Raw genomic sequence first — 19,985 nt, forward strand, 5'->3', positions numbered from 1 at the left:
TTTTTTCTACTTGTAAAAATTGAATCTGACGAGAGACAAGAGTTTTATTCTATGTATTTTGAATATAATACAAGTATTTTTCAAACGGAAAAATACACTAGCTGGGGTATGTGATTTTTTTTTTAACAAAGCGAAAAAATTAATTATCAAGAAACACTCCCACAGTCATGTCACACTTTCTTATCTTTACAAATCTAATGCTTTTGGGATATATATGGGATTTTACTCCAAATAACATCGGTGCCAAACTATGTTCAACTGACAGTCACTGACAAATCATGGTACATTTAGGTGTTATGTCATAAGGAAATTTTATTTATGTGTTATCTTTTAATTTCATGACCCAATCTGTTAATGTATTTGTTTGTATTTCAGTATTTGCATAAAACATGATATTTCTGTGGTTGCAGTATCACATGTTTAGTTCATAAAAAAATTAGAATGTAGAAAAAATAGAGACTAACCCCTGAGGTACGAGTGATTATACATGTTACCTTCTACGTTATCGCTTCCTTCAACGTTATTATTTACTTCAAAGATTTGTGGGTTGGGGTTGCTGGGTTTTTCTTTTGTTTTTTTTGTTTTTTTATGTTTGTTGTCATGAAAAATCTGCAAGGTGCGATTAAAGAAGGAATGTCATCTGTGTGCAGTAACCAGTTCCACGTTGTATTTGCGCTGCATGCTATGCGCATTTGACAACTGTAGACAGGAGTTGAGTTTAAGAAATTTCTACCTCCAACGTTGAAGAGTTCGATCTTAGTTAAGATCACAATCTTAAATCCTTGCTGTCCTAAGATTGTCTTTGTACAAGTGGATAAGGGCAATTGTATGGTGATTGTAAAGTTGATTGTAGGGACCTAAGATTTATTGTAACTAAGATTGCTCTGTGCAAGCGGGCCCAGTTTCGTTATATCTTCAATGTTGTTTTGGTTTATATTTTTCAAGTACGATGTCTTCATATATCGCACGGAGCTTTTGCTGATATCCAGTCCTAAAATCTTGCTGAAATGTTTGGCTGCTTTGGAATTTCCATTTTTGTGGCATACTTGGCGATCTTTGTCTGGTCATGGGGGAAATGGCATTGTTCTCTCGCTTTCTTTTGACTCCATGTTTTGTGATGGTCTTCTCTGGTGTCTTCTGACATGCAGCAATGATAGTTTCATTTACTGCAGCCATTCTTGCCACCTTTTCAGGTGTCTCGGCCTTGTAAGGGTCGAGGAGACACAAGTTTTCACCTCCCTTTGTAATGGTAAGATACTTCAAGATTGTGAATGAACTTTGATGTTATGTGTGATCTTTAAATACAATTTTACAAACTTAAATTCATAACACTGACTAACTGAGCTAAGCATTATTATCAGGTTTGTGTTTATAACCATCCTGCGCATCATCGGTGCCTTTGAGTCAAAGAAAACACAATGGACAAAATTACGTTTGATCTTAGTTTATTTAGGGTTCGTTTCAAAACAACCACTCGCAAAATTAAATCTCGCATTCTTGGCTGAGTAGCGTGCTTCGCAGTATATTGCAATCACAGAAATAAGTTGGTTTAAAGTAATTGAATCCATCTACAACTGTGGGAACGTATAATTCTTTGGCTGGGAAGAGGAAAACTTGTCCTCAATGCAGGAAGGTATTTCTACAAGTCCAATCTTTAACCTTATGTGCCTGGACTTCCAGATGTAGTTATTGTTAAAATTTGGATGAAGATAATCTCTCCACCATGTTCATTGGGTCCTACAGCCCCAAAAAACCCAACTGGCTCATGAAGAAAGCTTTATGATTTTCCTTTTCAGTGACAGAGCAAGGATATTTTTTATGCTCCATGTGACTGCTACTTGAGTTAACCCTGCACTATTTGTTCCAGAGATATGACACTGATGATGATCAAACCTACTATTCAGTCACGGGTGTTTGAGTAGCTTTCACTGAGCCATTATGAACCTTCAACAAACCTGCCAGATATGGGGATCACCACCTCACGTTCACTCCAGAAATCTCCAGACAACTTTCGACTATACTTCAGGATCAGTCTCCTTCTACTTCTGTTTCCTGATCTCTCAGACCAGTGAAGATCCGGGGTAGAATAGGTCTTCAGCAACCAATGCTTACCATAAAAAGCCACTATGCTTGTCAACAGTTCTCAGGTGCACAGATCGATGCTCATGTTGTTGATCACGGGATTGTCTGGTGCAGATCATTCACTGTCCACCGCCATATTGAATATTGCTTATTGCAGCATATGGTTTCAGAGCATTAATGAGAAATTACCAAATGGTCCACCTTAAACCTGTATGTGTGTCTGTGGGAGGCAGTTGTGAGAACTGGCTGTCTGGTTCTGGGAACTTGAGGCTCACTGGTAGATGTCAGTAGTTTAAGAAATATGTATCACAGAACAAAATCTAGCTGTTTTCCTTATTTCAACCATGTCCTTTACAACAACAGAGTAAGCTCTTGACAAGGCCTGTATCTAGATTTTCGAAGCTTTCTTAGCTGCCATACATTAACATTAACTTACAACTGTCTTAGCATTAAGAGAGGTTTGAAAATATAGACCCTAATCAGGAGAAGGCCTGTAGGTACCCTTGTAGTCTGTCGTACAGACCTGAAGTATACATATCCGAGAAAGCCCATGCAAGTCTAGAAAATGTGGCAAGTCTAGATTTCCATAGCTTCAGGGTCTGTACCAATCTGCTGAATTCATAGCCAGCATATGGCTAGTAATTATCAGTTGATCTCTAGCTGTCACTGGTGTTTAGTATAAATTCACGGGGAGGCTCCCCCACACCTCGACCATGGCCCCACACTTGGCTAAGACCTCCTGCCCTGTCCTCTCACTGCCAGGCAACATGTGTCTGGTTTTATCCAAGATTCCTGATCTTCCTTCCTGGAATACTGTCTTCCTGAGCGAGTCCCCCGACTCACAATGTCTTCCGGTAGACTAACAACTACTCTCTGAAATGAACATATTTCACTGGGAAGAGGTAAAAAAATAAGAGTAACATAATAAAATGGAGACTGAGACTTTCTTCACTTTCAGAAGCTAAGGGAATCTAGACTTGCCACATTTCCTGGACTTGCATGGGCTTTCTTGGATATATTTGCTTCAGGATCTGTACAACAGATCAGTTGTTTTGTGACTTCAGTTCCACAGGACTGGTACAAATCGATGGCAATCTTTTCAAAGGGTTTTACAAGACGGCACAAAGTATTGTCCATATGAGTGACCTCATGTGAACATTTTCTACACACTGTGTGTGTTGAACATTTCCTGTTAACCGTTACTAGTAAAACATTTTAATCAAAGACATGGCTCTGTCTTACTACCTCCAATAAACAGCTTTCTCCTTTTCCATGTGATTTCAATCAATCTGCCGTATATAATGCAGACAGAATATTTTGATTTGAGAGAAAAATTATATTTGATATCTTTGTTGGAGTTTTGGATACATCCAGTTTTGCAGCCATAGCATTAGTCTCAAGAGATGCTAACCCTGAGCAATGTGGTTGCGACACTTGATACTTCCCTTGAGCTGCCCACAGCAAACTGAGAGGGAGTAGGGGTCCAGCTGGGTAGGGTGATGCTGGGGGCAATAAAAAGTCCTGTCACATACACCTTCAGTGGCACTTCAGTAATGGGTGATAAGAATCTTTGCATGTGTTGAGAAATTCCAAGAAATTATCCCTCTGCAGGTTTGTTTAGCCTCTGAAAATGAAGAAAGTCTCAGGACTCCATTTCAGTATATTTTTTTTTTTCACTATGAACCTTTTTTTTCAGTAAAATATGTTCATTTCAGAGACTAGTTGTTAGTCTAGTACCCTTGACACACCAAGGCATTACCTCAAGGGGCAAGGAATATATGCAGTCCAAGCATTGATGAATTATTTAAGGTTCAATAGGGAATGACTGGGAAGGTTTCCATACCTTTGACATGCTTTCCTCCTCTTTGAGGTCATGTGATTGAGATGATGTAAACAATGCAGGTTGTGCTTCCATCAAATAATTGTGAATTACCTGTGTTAGTCATTTTGTATTTTTGAGATGAAATTGCAGAAGAAACTGTTTAAATATTTTGCTCAGCCCTGGAGGACAACATTTTTGGTAAGTGAATGTTGTTTTGGCCCAATATATTGAGTTAATGTCTTGAGTTAATTTTACAGTTCTCACTATTTTTTATGTATTTAACAGTGGGAAGATCAACATGAAGGTCTAACCTGTGAAGAGTTCACACAGTGGAAGTTTGACAATGATCCAGGAAACCAGGCTGCTGGGCTTGCTAAGGTACTGGAAGAGAGTGGGATAGGTCAGTATGATCAAATATTGCTGTTTGAAGTGAATGGCAAAGATATGGAGGATTATGTTCAAGCGTAATCTATTTGTGGAGGAGCTTTAATCATTTCAGTTAATTTTCATTACAGTGGACTTTTCCAGTTAACAATATTGACATATTAAATACTAGTTTGATTTACTAATATCATTGAACATATTAAACATTACATTTTTTGCAATGACACCGACATTTAAGTTTGTCTGCCAGAGAAATTTTTACAGTTAAGGAATTACCATGACAAAAGGTATAAGAAATCCCCTATGAATCATCAAAATGTAACACTGACAAATCAAAATATTCAATAATATATTGAGCAAACTGTAAGCAAGTTACAAAGATTCACAATAGAAGTTTATAGTACAACGCAACTGAGTCAGATCTAAAGTAATGAGTCACAAATGTAATATCAACTCACCAAATTCTTGGTTTTACCTGCGAAACAGTTATGCAACATGTTATACAGCAAGAGGTCAGGCACAGATGTGTCAATCTTGAATGTCGCTCGATGTTGTTGACAAACAGTCGATAGCGGTAGGCAGAACGATGTACAGAACTCCAGTTATTCCATGTGTGTAAATCCTTGTGTGTGTGTGTGTGTGTGTGTGTGTGTGTGTGTGTGTGTGTGTGTGTGTGTGTGTGTGTGTGTTGTGTGTGTTGTCAACATAACAACCATCCCTCATATATAAGGTCACAGATTCTTGAACATTCAAGCACAGTGTGAAGCATCGCCATTAACTTAGAACTTTCTTGATCATCCTTGTGTTTACCAACAGTCAAAGCACATACTCATGTATGGAAGATTGCCTAAAGAGAGCGCAACTCTAAAGAGCTACCGTAACCCCCTGGATGCCAAGGTTTTTTTTCAGTTGCACATTTTCGTAATGTTTGAAAAGTGAACGTTGAGCGGGAATTGTGCTCGTGTGGTCCTGGATCTGCGTACAGCTATAAAATTACATAGAAATGTAGAATATTTCATTTCCTATCCATTGGTATAAATATAACTGCAACTACCTCAGGGGTTTGAAAAATAGACACTGCTAAATGTTGGCCAAAACTTTTGTGTGCGTTGCTATGATTTTTTTAATTTGTCATCTTCACGGAAAGTGTGAGCGAAGAAAATGCAGCTTGATATCTGAACGACATAAGTGTATATGAAATGGATTTATGTGTGAATGCATAAAGTCATATGCACAAAATAAAAAATGACCCGCAATAAATGTCGAAAATCGATTTTCTCCTATGATGTCAAACATCAACAGAGAGGTCATGCACGTATAAAGATAAGGGGCCATAACTCCGCTCTTCTTTTCATTAAGTCAATGTAACTCCGATGACATAGAGAGAATTTGCTGAGGATACAGTGTATTTTTGTTATGTTTTGTTCACAGTGAACCAAACTATTCCAGATAGATGGCGGATAACTTGTTTGAGTGGCATTTTAGAAGTTGAGGTGTACAAATAGGACAAATTGTTATGGATAACAACTTCTTTTTTGCGTGATTGCAACGTTTCGGTACAGATTCTTGTACTGTTGTCAAGCAGGAATGATGCATAAGATCCAGAACTTGTATATATATATATGTATATACTAATTAAAACAATGAGATAACACAGTATACAAAGAAAACACAATTGACAACCAGAGCAACATAAATGCCATGAGGGGAAGCAGAAAGCTGGAGAAACCAGTAGTACACAAAGGATAGTGAATGGAAGCCAGACATGTACAAATAAAGGGGGTTACAATGAAGGAATTACATTGGAGGATGAGATGTTTATACAGTTGATTGGGCTTGGTAGAGGAGTGCATCATAAGCAGATGGAATGAAATATCCTTGGTCATAGTTGATGGTAGGCTTGTGGCATTTGATGAAAACCCTAATCATCAAATAGAGTGGTCTGACATCACAATCCTAGCCAACAACCAAATGGACTTCACCAAACGCAAGCTCACCGAAGTCATTCACATTGCTCTGGTTGTCAATTGTGTTTTCTTTGTATACTATGTTATCTCATTGTTTTTATTAGTATATATATAGATACAAGTTCTGGATTTTATGCATCATTCCTGCTTGACAACAGTACAAGAATCTATACTGAAACGTTGCAATAAAGAAGTTGTTATCCATAACAATTTGTCCTGTTCAAACTATTCCAATACAAACTTTCCCAATGCGAGAGGATACCTTTTGGTAGTTTCACAATTTGAAAGAAAAGATGCCAATGTACTACATTAGAAAACAGGTAATTGTGATTTGAATAGCCCTATCCAATTCATAATTTAGTTCTTTGATTCCCATATTCTCCTGTTTGTGTACATGTATTTTGGTTAACTTTGCATCATTATTAATGGAGTAACAGAGACACCTTCAAACGTAATCAAATAACTGTAAATAATGCAACATTTTAGTTGACATCATGGCATGTTTTGTGCATTTTGTGACGAGACTACACTTGTGTGCTGATTAATATATATCTAACCTAATTTCCACTCAGTGTTTAAAAGGTCTCGGCCTCTATGTCAGAATTCACTTTTTAGCCAAAATATAAAATGAATGGCTTTACCACTGAAACAGTGTCCTGAATATATCAACAATTAGACAGTTTTACTAGGTATCTTATTGTGAGCAACACCTGAATATTCATTTAGTATTCATTTATGATATAAACTTTTCTTCTTATGATTTTGTAATTATTTCACTTCATAAGTGTGCAATGAAAGGTACAAAGAGATGGCCATTTTAGTATGAAACTATAGAATATGGACGTAAGGTTTGTCAAATTAAGACATGACCGGGTTTATATATTTTTAAACAATTTTCGTATCAATATTGTTTGAGTTAGATATTCTGTCATCAAAATTGTGTTTTAATCGAATTTGAATTGACCTTATTAAGTAAAACAATGATAATGAATCGTAAAACGCTTTTGACAAACTCGCACCTGGTCAATCAATTTTCATAATTGTTTTTTATCATTTACATTGTAAATGACGGAAGAAGCCAGAAATGCTGATAAGTACCGTTGTCGTTCTGCATGATTTTGCGTCAGTCATGGCGTTACGCTGCATTTTAAAGTTTGACAGTTTTTTAAGAATTATGAATTGATTGCATTGTATCTATTTTTAGTTTGCTATTTCTTATTATGATGCTCTTCCCCTGAATATTCTATGTGTATTTAGCCATTGTAAGCAATGATTAGGTGGCTGGATGTTGGAAAATTTCCGAAATTGCTACACAGTGTAAAATCGGAATTTTTCTTTGTTTACATTTCCAACAAGCACTGTCTTTTGAGCACAGTGTTCATTTTCATACCAAGTATCTTTTGTTTCGTTTTATCTAGACAGTTAATGTTGGTGACAAAGACCATTTGTAATTTGATTCTAAGATGTGTGGGGAATTCAGTGATGCTTTTTTTGTTGCTGACTATGAAATATATGTGATGTAATAGGCATCTCAATACCGGCCTTCTTGAAATGACAATTTGTAAACACTATCCAATATGACGGAAAGCATCCTTCGGCATTCGTGTAAGTGTATTTTCAAAAACATGCCAACCAATTCTGGGTTCATCGATGACGTTTCAGAATTATCATTACTGGTTACATGAAAACTTTATATCAGTGATCATTAGTATTTTGTATTTGAAATTCAATACTTCCAGTGATTATCCGATTTTCACATTTCAGAACATACAGTTCTGAATCGCGATTTCATATAGTCTGAAAAATGGCAACATTTACAATGAAGCCTATTTTGAAAGGCAATTTTAAGTACTTTAGCTTGGTCTGAGGTAATAGTGGATGGTATTAGGAAACAGGGAATTTTCCGCAGAATTCAAAACTGTGAAGTATATGTATGTGCATGGTATATTTAGAATTTTATTGGACTTCAAAGTGAGGGGTGAAGAGGAGGGACATATATGTCCCTGTGGCATCCAGGGGGTTAAAAGCTGCACTGCTAAGATACTATTACCATTGAACATATATGATGAAAATGTGACGCATAATAACTATCACCTATTCAATGATTGTGTACAAATCATAGAAAAACACACTCTTGTAACACTCTCCCCCTTGAGGAAAAGAAAGTTTCACAGAAACTTTCTGTCATAAGCATAGCAAGATAACTAACATTAATAAGATGACATATAACAATATGAATGACATGTGAAACTATGATTACTATGATATCATGCAGATAAAAACATACAGCTTCATGAAGACATAATACATTTACAACCTGGAAAGTGATCAGCACAAACATTGTCCGTGCCTTTAATGTGTTTGATCACAAGATTGAACCCTTGCAAGGTCAAACTCCACCTCATAAGTCTCTGATTCTTGCTCTTCATGTTATGAAGTAAAACCTAAGGGATTGTGATCAGTAGCAAGTAGCAAAATAAGATGAATAGCAAAATAAGTTGAAAAATATCATCAGCTTGGAAAGTGGATGCACAACGAAACAGGATCAGATCAACCTTGAAGTTAAAGGGGCACTGATGCAAAGTAATTACTGTTTCTCACCAATGGTGTAATTATGAAACCAAGCTGCAAGTTGGTCAGCACCTGCTCCCTTGGCCATGATGGACATGAGGACTGGGCTACTGTCCACATGCTTTGGCAGAATTTCTTCACCCTAAACAGTGAGAAAGGTGGATGCCCATCACATGCCGTTGTTTGGAGATATCCCTGGCATTCCTTGTCTGATTGTAAGAAAGTATTCCAGCAGTGTAGGTTTTGTCTAGTGCCTAGATGGTATAATGACTGATCCAATTTGATCCTGTTTCAGTGTTTTTTATCTTGATATTTAACCATTTATAAATACAGGTACGAAACAAGGCATTTTTTCCATGTAAGTCTGATAGATTGCAAAGCTTTATATATATATATATATGAGCATTAATTAAGTACCACCAAAAATAATTGTTGATTGTAACTAAGGGATCAAAACAGACGTCAACCAGTTATATCTAAATACACATGCAGTTAGCATGAAATTCATCTGCTGGCTTAATTGCATGCTTTTCATGCTAACGTCGCGATGTCCTCTCATGGTACAAGCGACTGAGGGATATGAAAAGGTGAAATGAAGTATTCTCATTGCTTTCATATTGATGCATCAATATGTGAACGGTGCTGAAATTGAACTTTTTAGGATATGCCGAGGTATAGGCTTTCTGAAAATACCAGATCTTCCAGATTATTGGAAGATTATTGCATGAAGCTGGTTTGTCCTGTTGCAGCATTTGGTCCAGATTGAATATCAATCACACTGTCATTAGTCGTCTTGTAAGGAAACGTGACCACTGGTTACATCAAGACTCGTCCACAATCAGGAAGTGGTTGATCCTTGCAGTTGAACCCTTTGGCGGTGGCTATGTAATGGTGTGGGGATATATCTCCTATGACTATAAGCTGAATCTTATTCAAGGGACACTCGATGGTCAAGAAGTGGTGGAAGCTGTTCCACCTGTTCAAAATCTACAGGAATGAGCCCAGGCTCTTTATGAGGAATGGCAGAGGATTCCAATGATGCACATTCGGCGTTTCATTGCCAGCATGAGGAGCAGTCATCCTAGCAAGGGAAGGATACACCAAATACTGATGTCACCATTACTGTTGGCTTAGGATTGAACAGAGAACATTTTTTGATAACTTTGCATATGTTGGACAATAAACATTGTCTGTGTGACCATAGTTTTGGACATTGTGCTGCGATATGACCGTCAATAAATTACAGCAGAAAGTAGCCTCAGTGTTGGTAGTTGATGGATTGACACTTTAGATGGTTCAGTTAATGAAATGTGTTTGATTTCCATATCATGAATGACCAGCTGCAGTGTGTTGTGTCAAACACAATCTTTATTACATGAAAATGGGTGGTGCTTAATTAATGTTCATGTGTATACTTAGGTAGAGTTGACGGTTAACCTATCTTTCATAGCAAATATCATGTGTAATTTTTGTTAGCTACACCTTATCAATGATAATAAAACTACACACTTGATTCATCTTAATCCGTAAACTAATAACAACACCTTTGCCATTTGTAGAAAAATCTGAAAATATTCTTAGGTAAAACAAACAATTATACCTATGTTCATAAGTACACAGCAAATGCTTATATGTATTTCTTGTGCAACAATGAAGTTCCTTTGGTATCCTCAAAACAATATTTGCCCATAAGTGTTTTCAGGCTGCAATACAGCGATTATGTCCCCTTTGTAGTAATATGCATTTGGTGGTATAAATCTACACTTATTATTTGTCATCATTCACTTAATAGGATATGACTGTTCTTATAAGAATATTCAGTTGAGTAGGAAGATAAGTACATCCAATATGAATTCCATTATTTATTTAGATATAAAGCATTGGCGAATGAACATTCTTCTCTTAGTAGTAATTATTTTTATAAATGGCCTAACATGTCAAAATGTAAGGAACTTGTTCTTTTTTCAATTTATGTTTCCAAGAGATACATGTTATCTTGGTCTCAAAGGCACTTTCAGTCTGGTGAAAGTTTGGTTAAGCTTCTTTTCTGCTCATAGTGTAAATATTCTTTACAATTTGGCAGATAATGTTTAGGGTGTTGTTATTTTTCCCCTTGAAACCAAATGATATATTTTCTAATGTTAATTCAGTTTGCCTATGAAATTTGGTCAGCTTCATACCCAGCGACAGGTACAGCTGCAGGTTGTGATAGTGAATGATGTACTTGGTCTTGTTCATCAAGTGGGGAACGACTTTTTCAACATTTGTTAGTTACATGATATGAGTGGTTTGTTGGTTTGGATTATAGCTTTCCAGGTACTTACTGTTGGCCAGTGTTTTGAAATCTCAAATGTAATGGCTTCAAGACAGTATTTGTAACACAAACCAAATATTGTAAACTACTAGTGAGTGTTTCCCGAAATCTGATTGTTTAATTACCCTTGTTGAATAGTGTTCAACATATCTGAAAATGATGGCCTACTAACTGCACATTAATATGTTGTGTCTTGTACATTACTACTTTCACTGCATGAAATTGCATCATGGATGAAGATTATTTATTTCTCAGGGATTTTGATAGATGAAGACGACAAATTCTTAGAAGAATTATTCAAATATGATGTGGAATACAATCCCATGGCACAAGATCATATATGATCAGATTACAGTAATGTGATTGAAGAGCCATAAAATAATAACCTTCAATTGTCTTTATTTACAAATGAACTGCTCTGCAAATCTCAAGTATATGTGTTAATTTGTAACAATGTTCCAAGTTTGAAGATTATTTTTCAGCCAAACAGTAAGTTAATGAAACTTGTTTCTGGATATTGATCTTCAAAGACACCAATCCCAGCACACTGGATGTTTCCTCTTCCATTGGAAATTTCAGTGCTAATGCTGACCCAGCTCCATCTTGTCCAAGGAACATGCATCCTCAGTCCTGTTTCACAAAGATTGATAAGAATGGCCTGAAATTGATTGATGGGTCATTTTTGAAGACAACTGGGAGAATACAACTTGGGGTGTAGAACTCTTCAGAGGTGTGAACAGTTTGTTAACAAACCAAAACACGAATATCAAAGGAATGAAAGCAAATATATCTATTATTTCTAACAGCCTTCGACATGATTTACTTCAGAACTAACACTGAATGATAATATCATGATATGCTAAAATAGCAAAAAAATAAATACTGATCGGTAATCATGTACAGGTACTAATGCAGTTTGGGGAATTCCACAGACACAAGCCAAAGCATATCAAAACAGCTACAAATGTTGAAATCTTACCTTTTGTGTCTGGTTTCATCCTTCAAATCGTACAAATCCCACATAAATCACCAACACTGAATTGTTCTTTCAACATCCAAAGTCTGTCGTCAGTATCTACAATTGTGTATTGTGGTTTGTTGGCAAAAGTTCAATGTCACAACTTATGAAAAACATCTCCAAGAATACCTAGTTGCCACACATGTACACATATCACTGCCTTCACCCAACAGCCATCCTGTTGTCACAAGGTGGATAAGGCGAAAGGGATATTTCAGCCTACAATCCTGTCATTTAGTCCTTGCGGATGGAATGTATGGAGCTCAAATATCCACTTTCATTCAAGAGACATTCTTTTTTTCGTGGTTGCCTGAGAGTCCGGATTGTCTTTGAGTTGGGTGATGATTTGGAATTGTAAATCATTTTTGCCGTGATGTTCCGAATTGAAGTGAAGTGCGATGGGTTTGTCGCACTTGTGCGTGGTGTCAGCATAGTGTTCTGTTAATTGGATTCTGAAACATCTTTTGGTTCCACCTACATACTGTTTCTTGCAACATTTGCAAGTAAGGAGGTATACTACATTACATGACTGGCAGATGTAGCTTCGTGTTTTGAAGGCCTTTTTGGTGACTGAACTGGTGAAAGTGTCACTGTTGCTTAATATATTGCAGATTTTGCAATTCGCTTTGTTGCACATATCGTCGATGAATTTGACTGTCTGTCCACTAATTTGTGGTAGTTGTTTGGGATAGGTCAAAGTGGCTTTGACTAAGTGATCCTTAAGAGTTTTCTTTTTGTGATAAGCAGCAATATGTGGTTATGGGAAAGTGTCTAGGCAGATGTCTGAGCCACTTAGTAGGTGCCAGCATTTTCTGACAATGGCGTTGAGTTCCATGTTCGTGGGATTATAGTTACTAATTAGAACCATTCTGTTGTTTTTTCATGGTTCTTTTGTGGGGGAGGATAAGATAAGATTTCCTATCCTTTAAGTCAAACCTGGTTTTGTAATGTTGTATATATTTCTTTGGATACCCTCGCTTTAGGCAATACTTGGTCAGGTTGAGGCTGTGTTTTTCATAACTCCAGTTTGTGGAGGTCTTTATTGAATAAGACCCAGGTGTCAAGAAATGCAACTCTGTCTCTTGAGAATTCAGCCGTGAATTTGATGGTGCGATGTGCATTGTTGAGAAAATCAAGAAATTATTGTAGACATGTTTGTCCTAGTGTCCATATCATAAAGATGTCATTGATGAACCTCAGGTAGAGGTGAGGTTTATCTGGGTATTGGGCTAGAAGTTTGTTTTCTAGTTCGCCTATGAAGATGTTAGCATAAGAGGGCGCAAGTTTAGTGCCCATTGCTGTGCCCCCGATTTGGAGGTAGTGGGTGTCATTGAAAACAAAGTTGTTTTTGTGGAGGACAGTTTTGAGTAAGTTAAGGATGCCGGTGGGGGTGATCTGCCAGTCGGGTTTGAACCGTCTGATCACCTGGGCTACAGCTTGTAGGAAGACCCCCTTGGGAATGTTGGTATAGAGAGACCATGGTGACCAGACGTATGTCCGGGTTGTGGGGAAGGTTAGTGGATTCTAACCGTTGGATAAAGTGGGTGGTGTCTCTGATGTAACTGTCATAATATTTGATGAAGACCATGATGTGTTTGTCTACTAGACTGCTGATTTTCTCAGTTGGAGTGTTACTGCTGCTGATGGGACAGCCTGGGAACTTTCGTGGGGACAAGGCATTTGTGGATTTTGGGTAGGAGATAGAATCTGCCTGCTTGGCAGTCATTTGGGAGGAGGCCCAGAAATGCTTTGTGGGAAATTTCGACATGGGGGCACCATCTGCGCCAGAAATTACAGTCGGGAGGACGACTGCTTGGAGCACATTCGCTGTAACCATGGCCCTCCGCTTGATGCCCTAAACTACTGGGAAAAGATCTACCCTACTAAGAAGCCCAAGCCAGGACCCAGTCAAGCCACCAGCAACAGAAACGTCTGGAGACATCCAGCCACAGAGCAAGCCACATACGTGGGATTCACGCCTGTCCCGCCGTTTGATAACTGGTCGCACACCATCGGTGAGAACGAACTTATCACCGAACCATGGGCAGTGTACCATTCACATAATTGGGATGATGTCCCTAACAGAATCCATCCCTGTGAAACCGGGTAAGTCCAGCCTGGATCTGCGCACCTTGATAACATCCTACAGGAGTACCAGGAGATCAGATCTGTCGCCACCCATGAGGACATTTTAAAAACTTCAATGCTACTAACTCTCACAGAATTAGCAATTTAAAGTGGGCAACCAGCTACTTGCTACGGCACATTAGTGCTACATATCCAGGCCCCCCTAAGTATTTGAAGGAATTACAGCAAATGTGATGGAATTGCATCTCAAATATAAACAAACGCAGCCCACTCGCGAAACAATTGCAGCGATATCGGTAATTTAGAAACACATCGCCCCTATCGGAAGCAGTATCGGTAAAACTGGAAACACGCTCGGTGATCTTCGGAGATTTTTCGGTCGCGAGCGGAAATTCACGCAGCAAAACATGTCATCGTTGGAAGAAGCACCCATCTTGGTGAGGTTTGTTTTTAGTTCCTACTATTGCATTTTTATACTTATCCATCTTTGACCACCCGTATTGAATGCGTTTAGGTGTGAGGTGTTGTTGGGGCAATACCTTATGTTTTTAGGAAAAGATTGTCACTACAGAAGAGTGTCACAAGTTATGCCCCTGGAGGTTGTTTACATCTGAACATCGAAGTAGTGCCGATGATTATGAACTTGCGCTAGATATAACATCATTTTTTGTAAAATGTTTAAATTTGTCAGTTGCACTTCATAGGAGAAAAAGTTTTGGCTCATAAACTTCTTCATCACGCATGTTGATGATGTTCGTAATCATCGGCACGACTTCGATGTTCAGATGTAAACAACCTCCAGGGGCATGACGTGAGTTTCCGCTTGCGAACGAAAAATCTCCGAAGATGGCCGAGCGTGCTTCCAGTATAACCGACATTGCTTCTGATAGGGGTGATGTGTTTCTGTTATTACCGCTAAACTATCAATATCGCTGCAACTGTTTCGCAAGTGGGCTGCGTTTGTTTACATTTGAGATGCAATTCCTTCAAATTTGCTGTAATTCCTTCAGTTACTTAGGCTGGTCTGATATCTATCTGTGCAAAACATGTGTATACTCCAATCAAGCTGATTACTAAATTTAAAAGAGAGCAACTCACTCACCATTAGTGTTGTTTATTCCTCCCCAGTTATCAAGCCGATAACTCGGGACCCCGACTCTCTAACCCAGAGAGCAGCCTTTTCAAACAACAAACACACATGTTGTTCCATCCATTTATTTGCCAATTAATCACAAATACCTTATTTTTTAACAACAGTCAGATTATCCTTCTGATAATATGGCCACAAAACTTACACTGCTCTCACAAGATTCCACATGGGAACCATATGCCCAAATAAGGGTAGATTTAAAAAGCCTAATCAACCAACCTAATACGTTCACTCCACGCTGCAGAGCTGTGACTCAGAATCTCCCACTGACAAGCTGTGCCGCCATGACGTCACAGCATGAGAACACTCCTGTGACGTCACAGATACCAACACCACCAAGACTGTATCTATAAAAGGCACATCCGGCTCCAGTATCTCCGTCTGATGAGTACACTTCGTACGAAACGCGTCACAAAGATACACTGTCACATATTTTGTTTTAATGTCACAAAGTGGAATCGAGTTAATAGTTTAAAATTATACTGCACTGAATCCATAAATGTCGGCTTTGTTAATAGGCCTAACTGATCACTTGTCAATCCATGTGGTCATCCTCGACTGGACCAGTATACGTAATTACATGAGAACATAGCATAAAACGGAATTCTTTCATTGTCATAGTAATTCCAGTGGTGTTGCAGTAACATGAAGTTGTGTAACATGGTACTCATCAAGTTGAATTTAGAAAATGACTGAATATTTATTTGATGTATTGTATGGACAGTTATTCATTTTGAACATGATGTAACCTATCTCCTCCATAAGATAATACTGTAAACCTACTTGTGTCGTTTCTCATATCAGGGGTGACAGCGCAGTGCACCATGAGAGGCTAACTGCATTGCAACGCCTGATCGTGCTACCTTGAAAGAGCACCTTGAAATCATGTTTCTCACTACAGATTGTTTTACAAAATTGATAGAAGATGGTATGTAGATGTTTTGGTGAATGATAGCCATGTATGAAGCCTGCATTATGTACCTGTGAAATCATGGTGACAAATTTTTCCATATCCTGACTGATGCTTATTGCTTATCTCCTCTTCCATGGCGAAGGTAGTGAAATACCTGAAATCCCTTGATGTTCCCTCCTAAAAGAAGTGGACGTAAAATACACTCACACATGTGTAGCCTACCCTTTTCCTGCGCAAACGGTCAGCTGACTGGCCATGCTTGTCAATCTCTCCTAATCGCCCGACGAAGGTGGCTGGAGTTAAACCTGCAGTCTCCACTACTGCGATAAGTTTTTCAACTATTTCGGTCCTTTAACTATATTTATGTCGTATGCAGTATTTTTTTTATGTAGATGAATCACAATTTGTTTATTTGTTATTATGACTAAAATGGATAGAATTATCATTAAAACGACCTCACGTTGTCAGAAATGAGCTGGCCACTGTAACTTGATAATGCCCGCAAACTGCTTGACGACTGGCCATTATCAAGCCCGTAGTTAGGTGACGTCATAAGTAGGTCAGCTGTTGAAGTTCAATCACCTATGGCTCATTTGAACTTGGGATCATTATTGACCATATATCTGGCTTACATTCGTCACATGTGCCTGTGCCAACCATAACAATTGTACCATAAATGTCAACATACAGCAATGAAAATATCGACTTGAAGTGTAACGGTATTGATCACTGAAAACAATGGCAGCTGGTAGTATGAGCAAAGGTCAAGGTCGAATGTTGTCACTCTCAATACTGACGTCATCTGTGTTCTTCTATGATGTGTCAGTATTTGTAAAACGTATGTCCGTGACCTCCGTCGTTTTGTTGGCAGTAAATGCTTCTAAGTCGATGCCACTGTTTTTATTCATATTTTATTAAAAATTCTGTTCATTTTAGCTATAATAACGGTAATGCTATTTTTCAGGGCTATATCATTTGCAGAAGTCCTCAGTCTTTTCAACTGCCTGACGAAGACCTGGGGCTTCAGCAAATGATCGCGTTACCCTTATATTACTGTGTGTTGATATAGCACGTATTTCGTCAACTGAGACTTAGTTTCGGTTGTGGAAATCATGTTTACAGTGTAAATTATGGCTGTCAGCGGTTGACCCGCTTTTAGTTTCTCCGGTGTGTAAGCCCTTATGTTCTGCCACTATTTGCTGTGAATTTTACAGAAATTTATTTGTTTCAGAATTTATTGTATAGATTTGTTCTTTTCACAGGCGTGCAAGGAACAGGCAATGTCGACTTTCATGAGTCATGTCTAATCGGATGATTTAGCTTCAGATAACTGTTTTTTCATTAACTGCTTCATTGACAGGGCCGTTGCAGCCTAAGATGTCTAGATCACCATTGTCGTCTGTAACAAAGTCGTCGCAGAAGCAACATTCTTTGACAAAGAAGTCCTGTGGTGATGAGAACATCCCTCTAAAGGAACGATCTATGATGAGCCACCGTTGATACTACACTTCAAGCAGAATGTCAACAGATGCAGACGCCTTCATGCAACATGACCTTGGGAAAGGTCATGTTCAAGAAGAACGAAGACTACAATCTTCAACTACAACGACAGCTGCTCCTAGATTGTCCATGACTACATCATCACTGCTCTGAATCGTCAGACTACGCCGGGTTGTCAGACAATGCAGACTTCGTCTGCAGCCTCAGTCATTATAGCAGACATCTCTACGAGTCAACCGTGACTGCGCTCAACACAGCTGTTGGACACAGACACCTTCATGTAACATGAGCTTTGAGGTCATGTTGAAGAAGAACAAATACTACAATCTTCAACTGCGTCAACTGCTGCTCCCTATGAACACTCAACTAGATCTGCACTCACTCTAAAGTGTATGCACGCACCTGTCACACTCATGGAAGGATGAAGACCGATATTACCGATCGTCATCTCCGGAAGAACCCCTCTTGTCGGGCTTGGATGTAGACAAGGCATACACGATCCTCTACGAGACGCACCCTCTTCAGATGGGCTCGATTTAGAGCCGTCATTGAGACTCATCTCAAGTTCAGCAATCCTGCAAATGAGGAAGAGTGAATGATCCTGTCAACTTTCGTCACTCAGATGAAGGATCAGCAGTTTGCGTCCGAACATCTCGTCTCAACTACTGCGGGACTGAATCTGCTTGCTAGACAAGATTGAAGAGGTAGCAAAGATGATTGCTCAAGACTTCAGAGAAGTAATGATGATCAAGCCCATCAACACCTTGACAACGGCGCTCAAGTTTTCCACCCTCGGCCGTTCCCATACAACCGTCTCCAGTGGGTGAATGCCTTCAACTCTGCTGGAAGAAGTGGTTAATTCTCAATGATGATTACGTCATGAACATACCACTGCAAACTACACCTCTGATCAAAAGAGATGACGGTATATTCTTCGGTGGAAAAATTCTGACACATCTACCTGAAAGTCAATTTGTCTACCTCAGCTTCAAGTGGTGGAAGTTTTTTCGCACGCTTTACTCATGCTCGCCAAACAGCATGGTTATGGACAAGCCTAAATGCTAGCAAGGGTATCACCGTTTGAACAAGATTTCACGATGATCAGTTGTCTGCTACACCGGTGACGTCACATCTACAATCTGATCGGTCCCCGAGAGACAGCGCCCTGCAAAAAAAGCTGGTGACATTACATCTACAATCTGATTGGTCCCTGAGAGACAACGCCCTGAGCAGAATGAGATGTTATTATTCCAGCGTCAGGAAGTCGTCTACATTTGACTTACATTCTTTCAACGATGGAAAGATGTCGCTTACACACAAGATTATCAGTCTACAGTGTCATTTGATTCTTCGGGCAGCATAGAGATCTTCTAACAGCAGGCTCAACATATCAGGAGGCTTGCAGCAATGAATGGCAGTTTCTGATTGGACAGCCAGCCAGCTATAAATCGACTTCCTTCGAATGTCAAAATGATCAGAGTTGATGATCTGAAGATCAAGAAATACTCATCTTCACAGCATACAAACTCATCATGAGTGAAGTCAACTCAGTCTCCAGGTGGACTGCACTATCAGGCTACTAACTCAGCTCGGATGACTTGAGAATCTAAGTCCTCGAGATTTGATGATCCAGACGGACAACTCAACAGTAGCCTTCTACGTAAACAAGGGTCAACAAGATGTTTGATGTTTCTACTCTTTGATGTGGTCTACAGTCTGAATCTTCAAATAAAATTATCTCACATACCAGGAGCCTGCAACATCATGGCAGACGCCTTATCTCGCCCTCTTCGTCCATCACCAACAGAGTATATGCTGCATCGAGAGATGTTTCAACTAATCAGCCGGAGGTTCGGATCACTGCAAATAGACTAATTTGCAAAAAGGTTCAACTAACAGACAGCACGCTTTGTGTCACTGGTACCAGATCCGTTAACTTGGGCATTTGTGTTTCCCCTTCCAGTGCTGCTACCAAGAGTCATCGAGAAAATCAGACAGTTGCCAGGTCTATCAGACAGACAGTTCCGCATACCAGCCTTGTCTTCAATACTTGGACCTAATGACTACTGAGACAGCTGACGGCAACATATCCAGAGGTAGCAGAATATTTATGTCACTTACGACATTTCAGAGGTCTGAAAGGCTCTACATTATCTACATACTTGGCAGCTCTCAG

At 38.9% G+C, this 19,985-nt stretch overlaps 1 protein-coding gene across 3 annotated transcripts in view; it reads left to right on the forward strand.

Annotated features, from left to right (window-relative positions):
• LOC137257619 (E3 ubiquitin-protein ligase RNF31-like) overlaps positions 1 to 19,985 on the forward strand; it is a 375,097-nt gene that overhangs the window by 277,453 nt on the left and 77,659 nt on the right. For 2 of the 3 annotated variants that reach the window (XM_067794941.1, XM_067794942.1), the window contains exon 18: positions 4,190 to 4,304. In XM_067794941.1, coding sequence (XP_067651042.1) covers positions 4,190 to 4,304 — 115 coding nt within the window. Of the gene's footprint in view, positions 1 to 4,189; positions 4,305 to 9,575; positions 9,658 to 19,985 lie in introns of those variants that run through there. The other variant, XM_067794943.1, reaches the window with a different exon arrangement.

This window comes from Haliotis asinina, chromosome 12 (assembly GCF_037392515.1).
Source record: "Haliotis asinina isolate JCU_RB_2024 chromosome 12, JCU_Hal_asi_v2, whole genome shotgun sequence".
NCBI lineage: Eukaryota > Metazoa > Mollusca > Gastropoda > Lepetellida > Haliotidae > Haliotis > Haliotis asinina.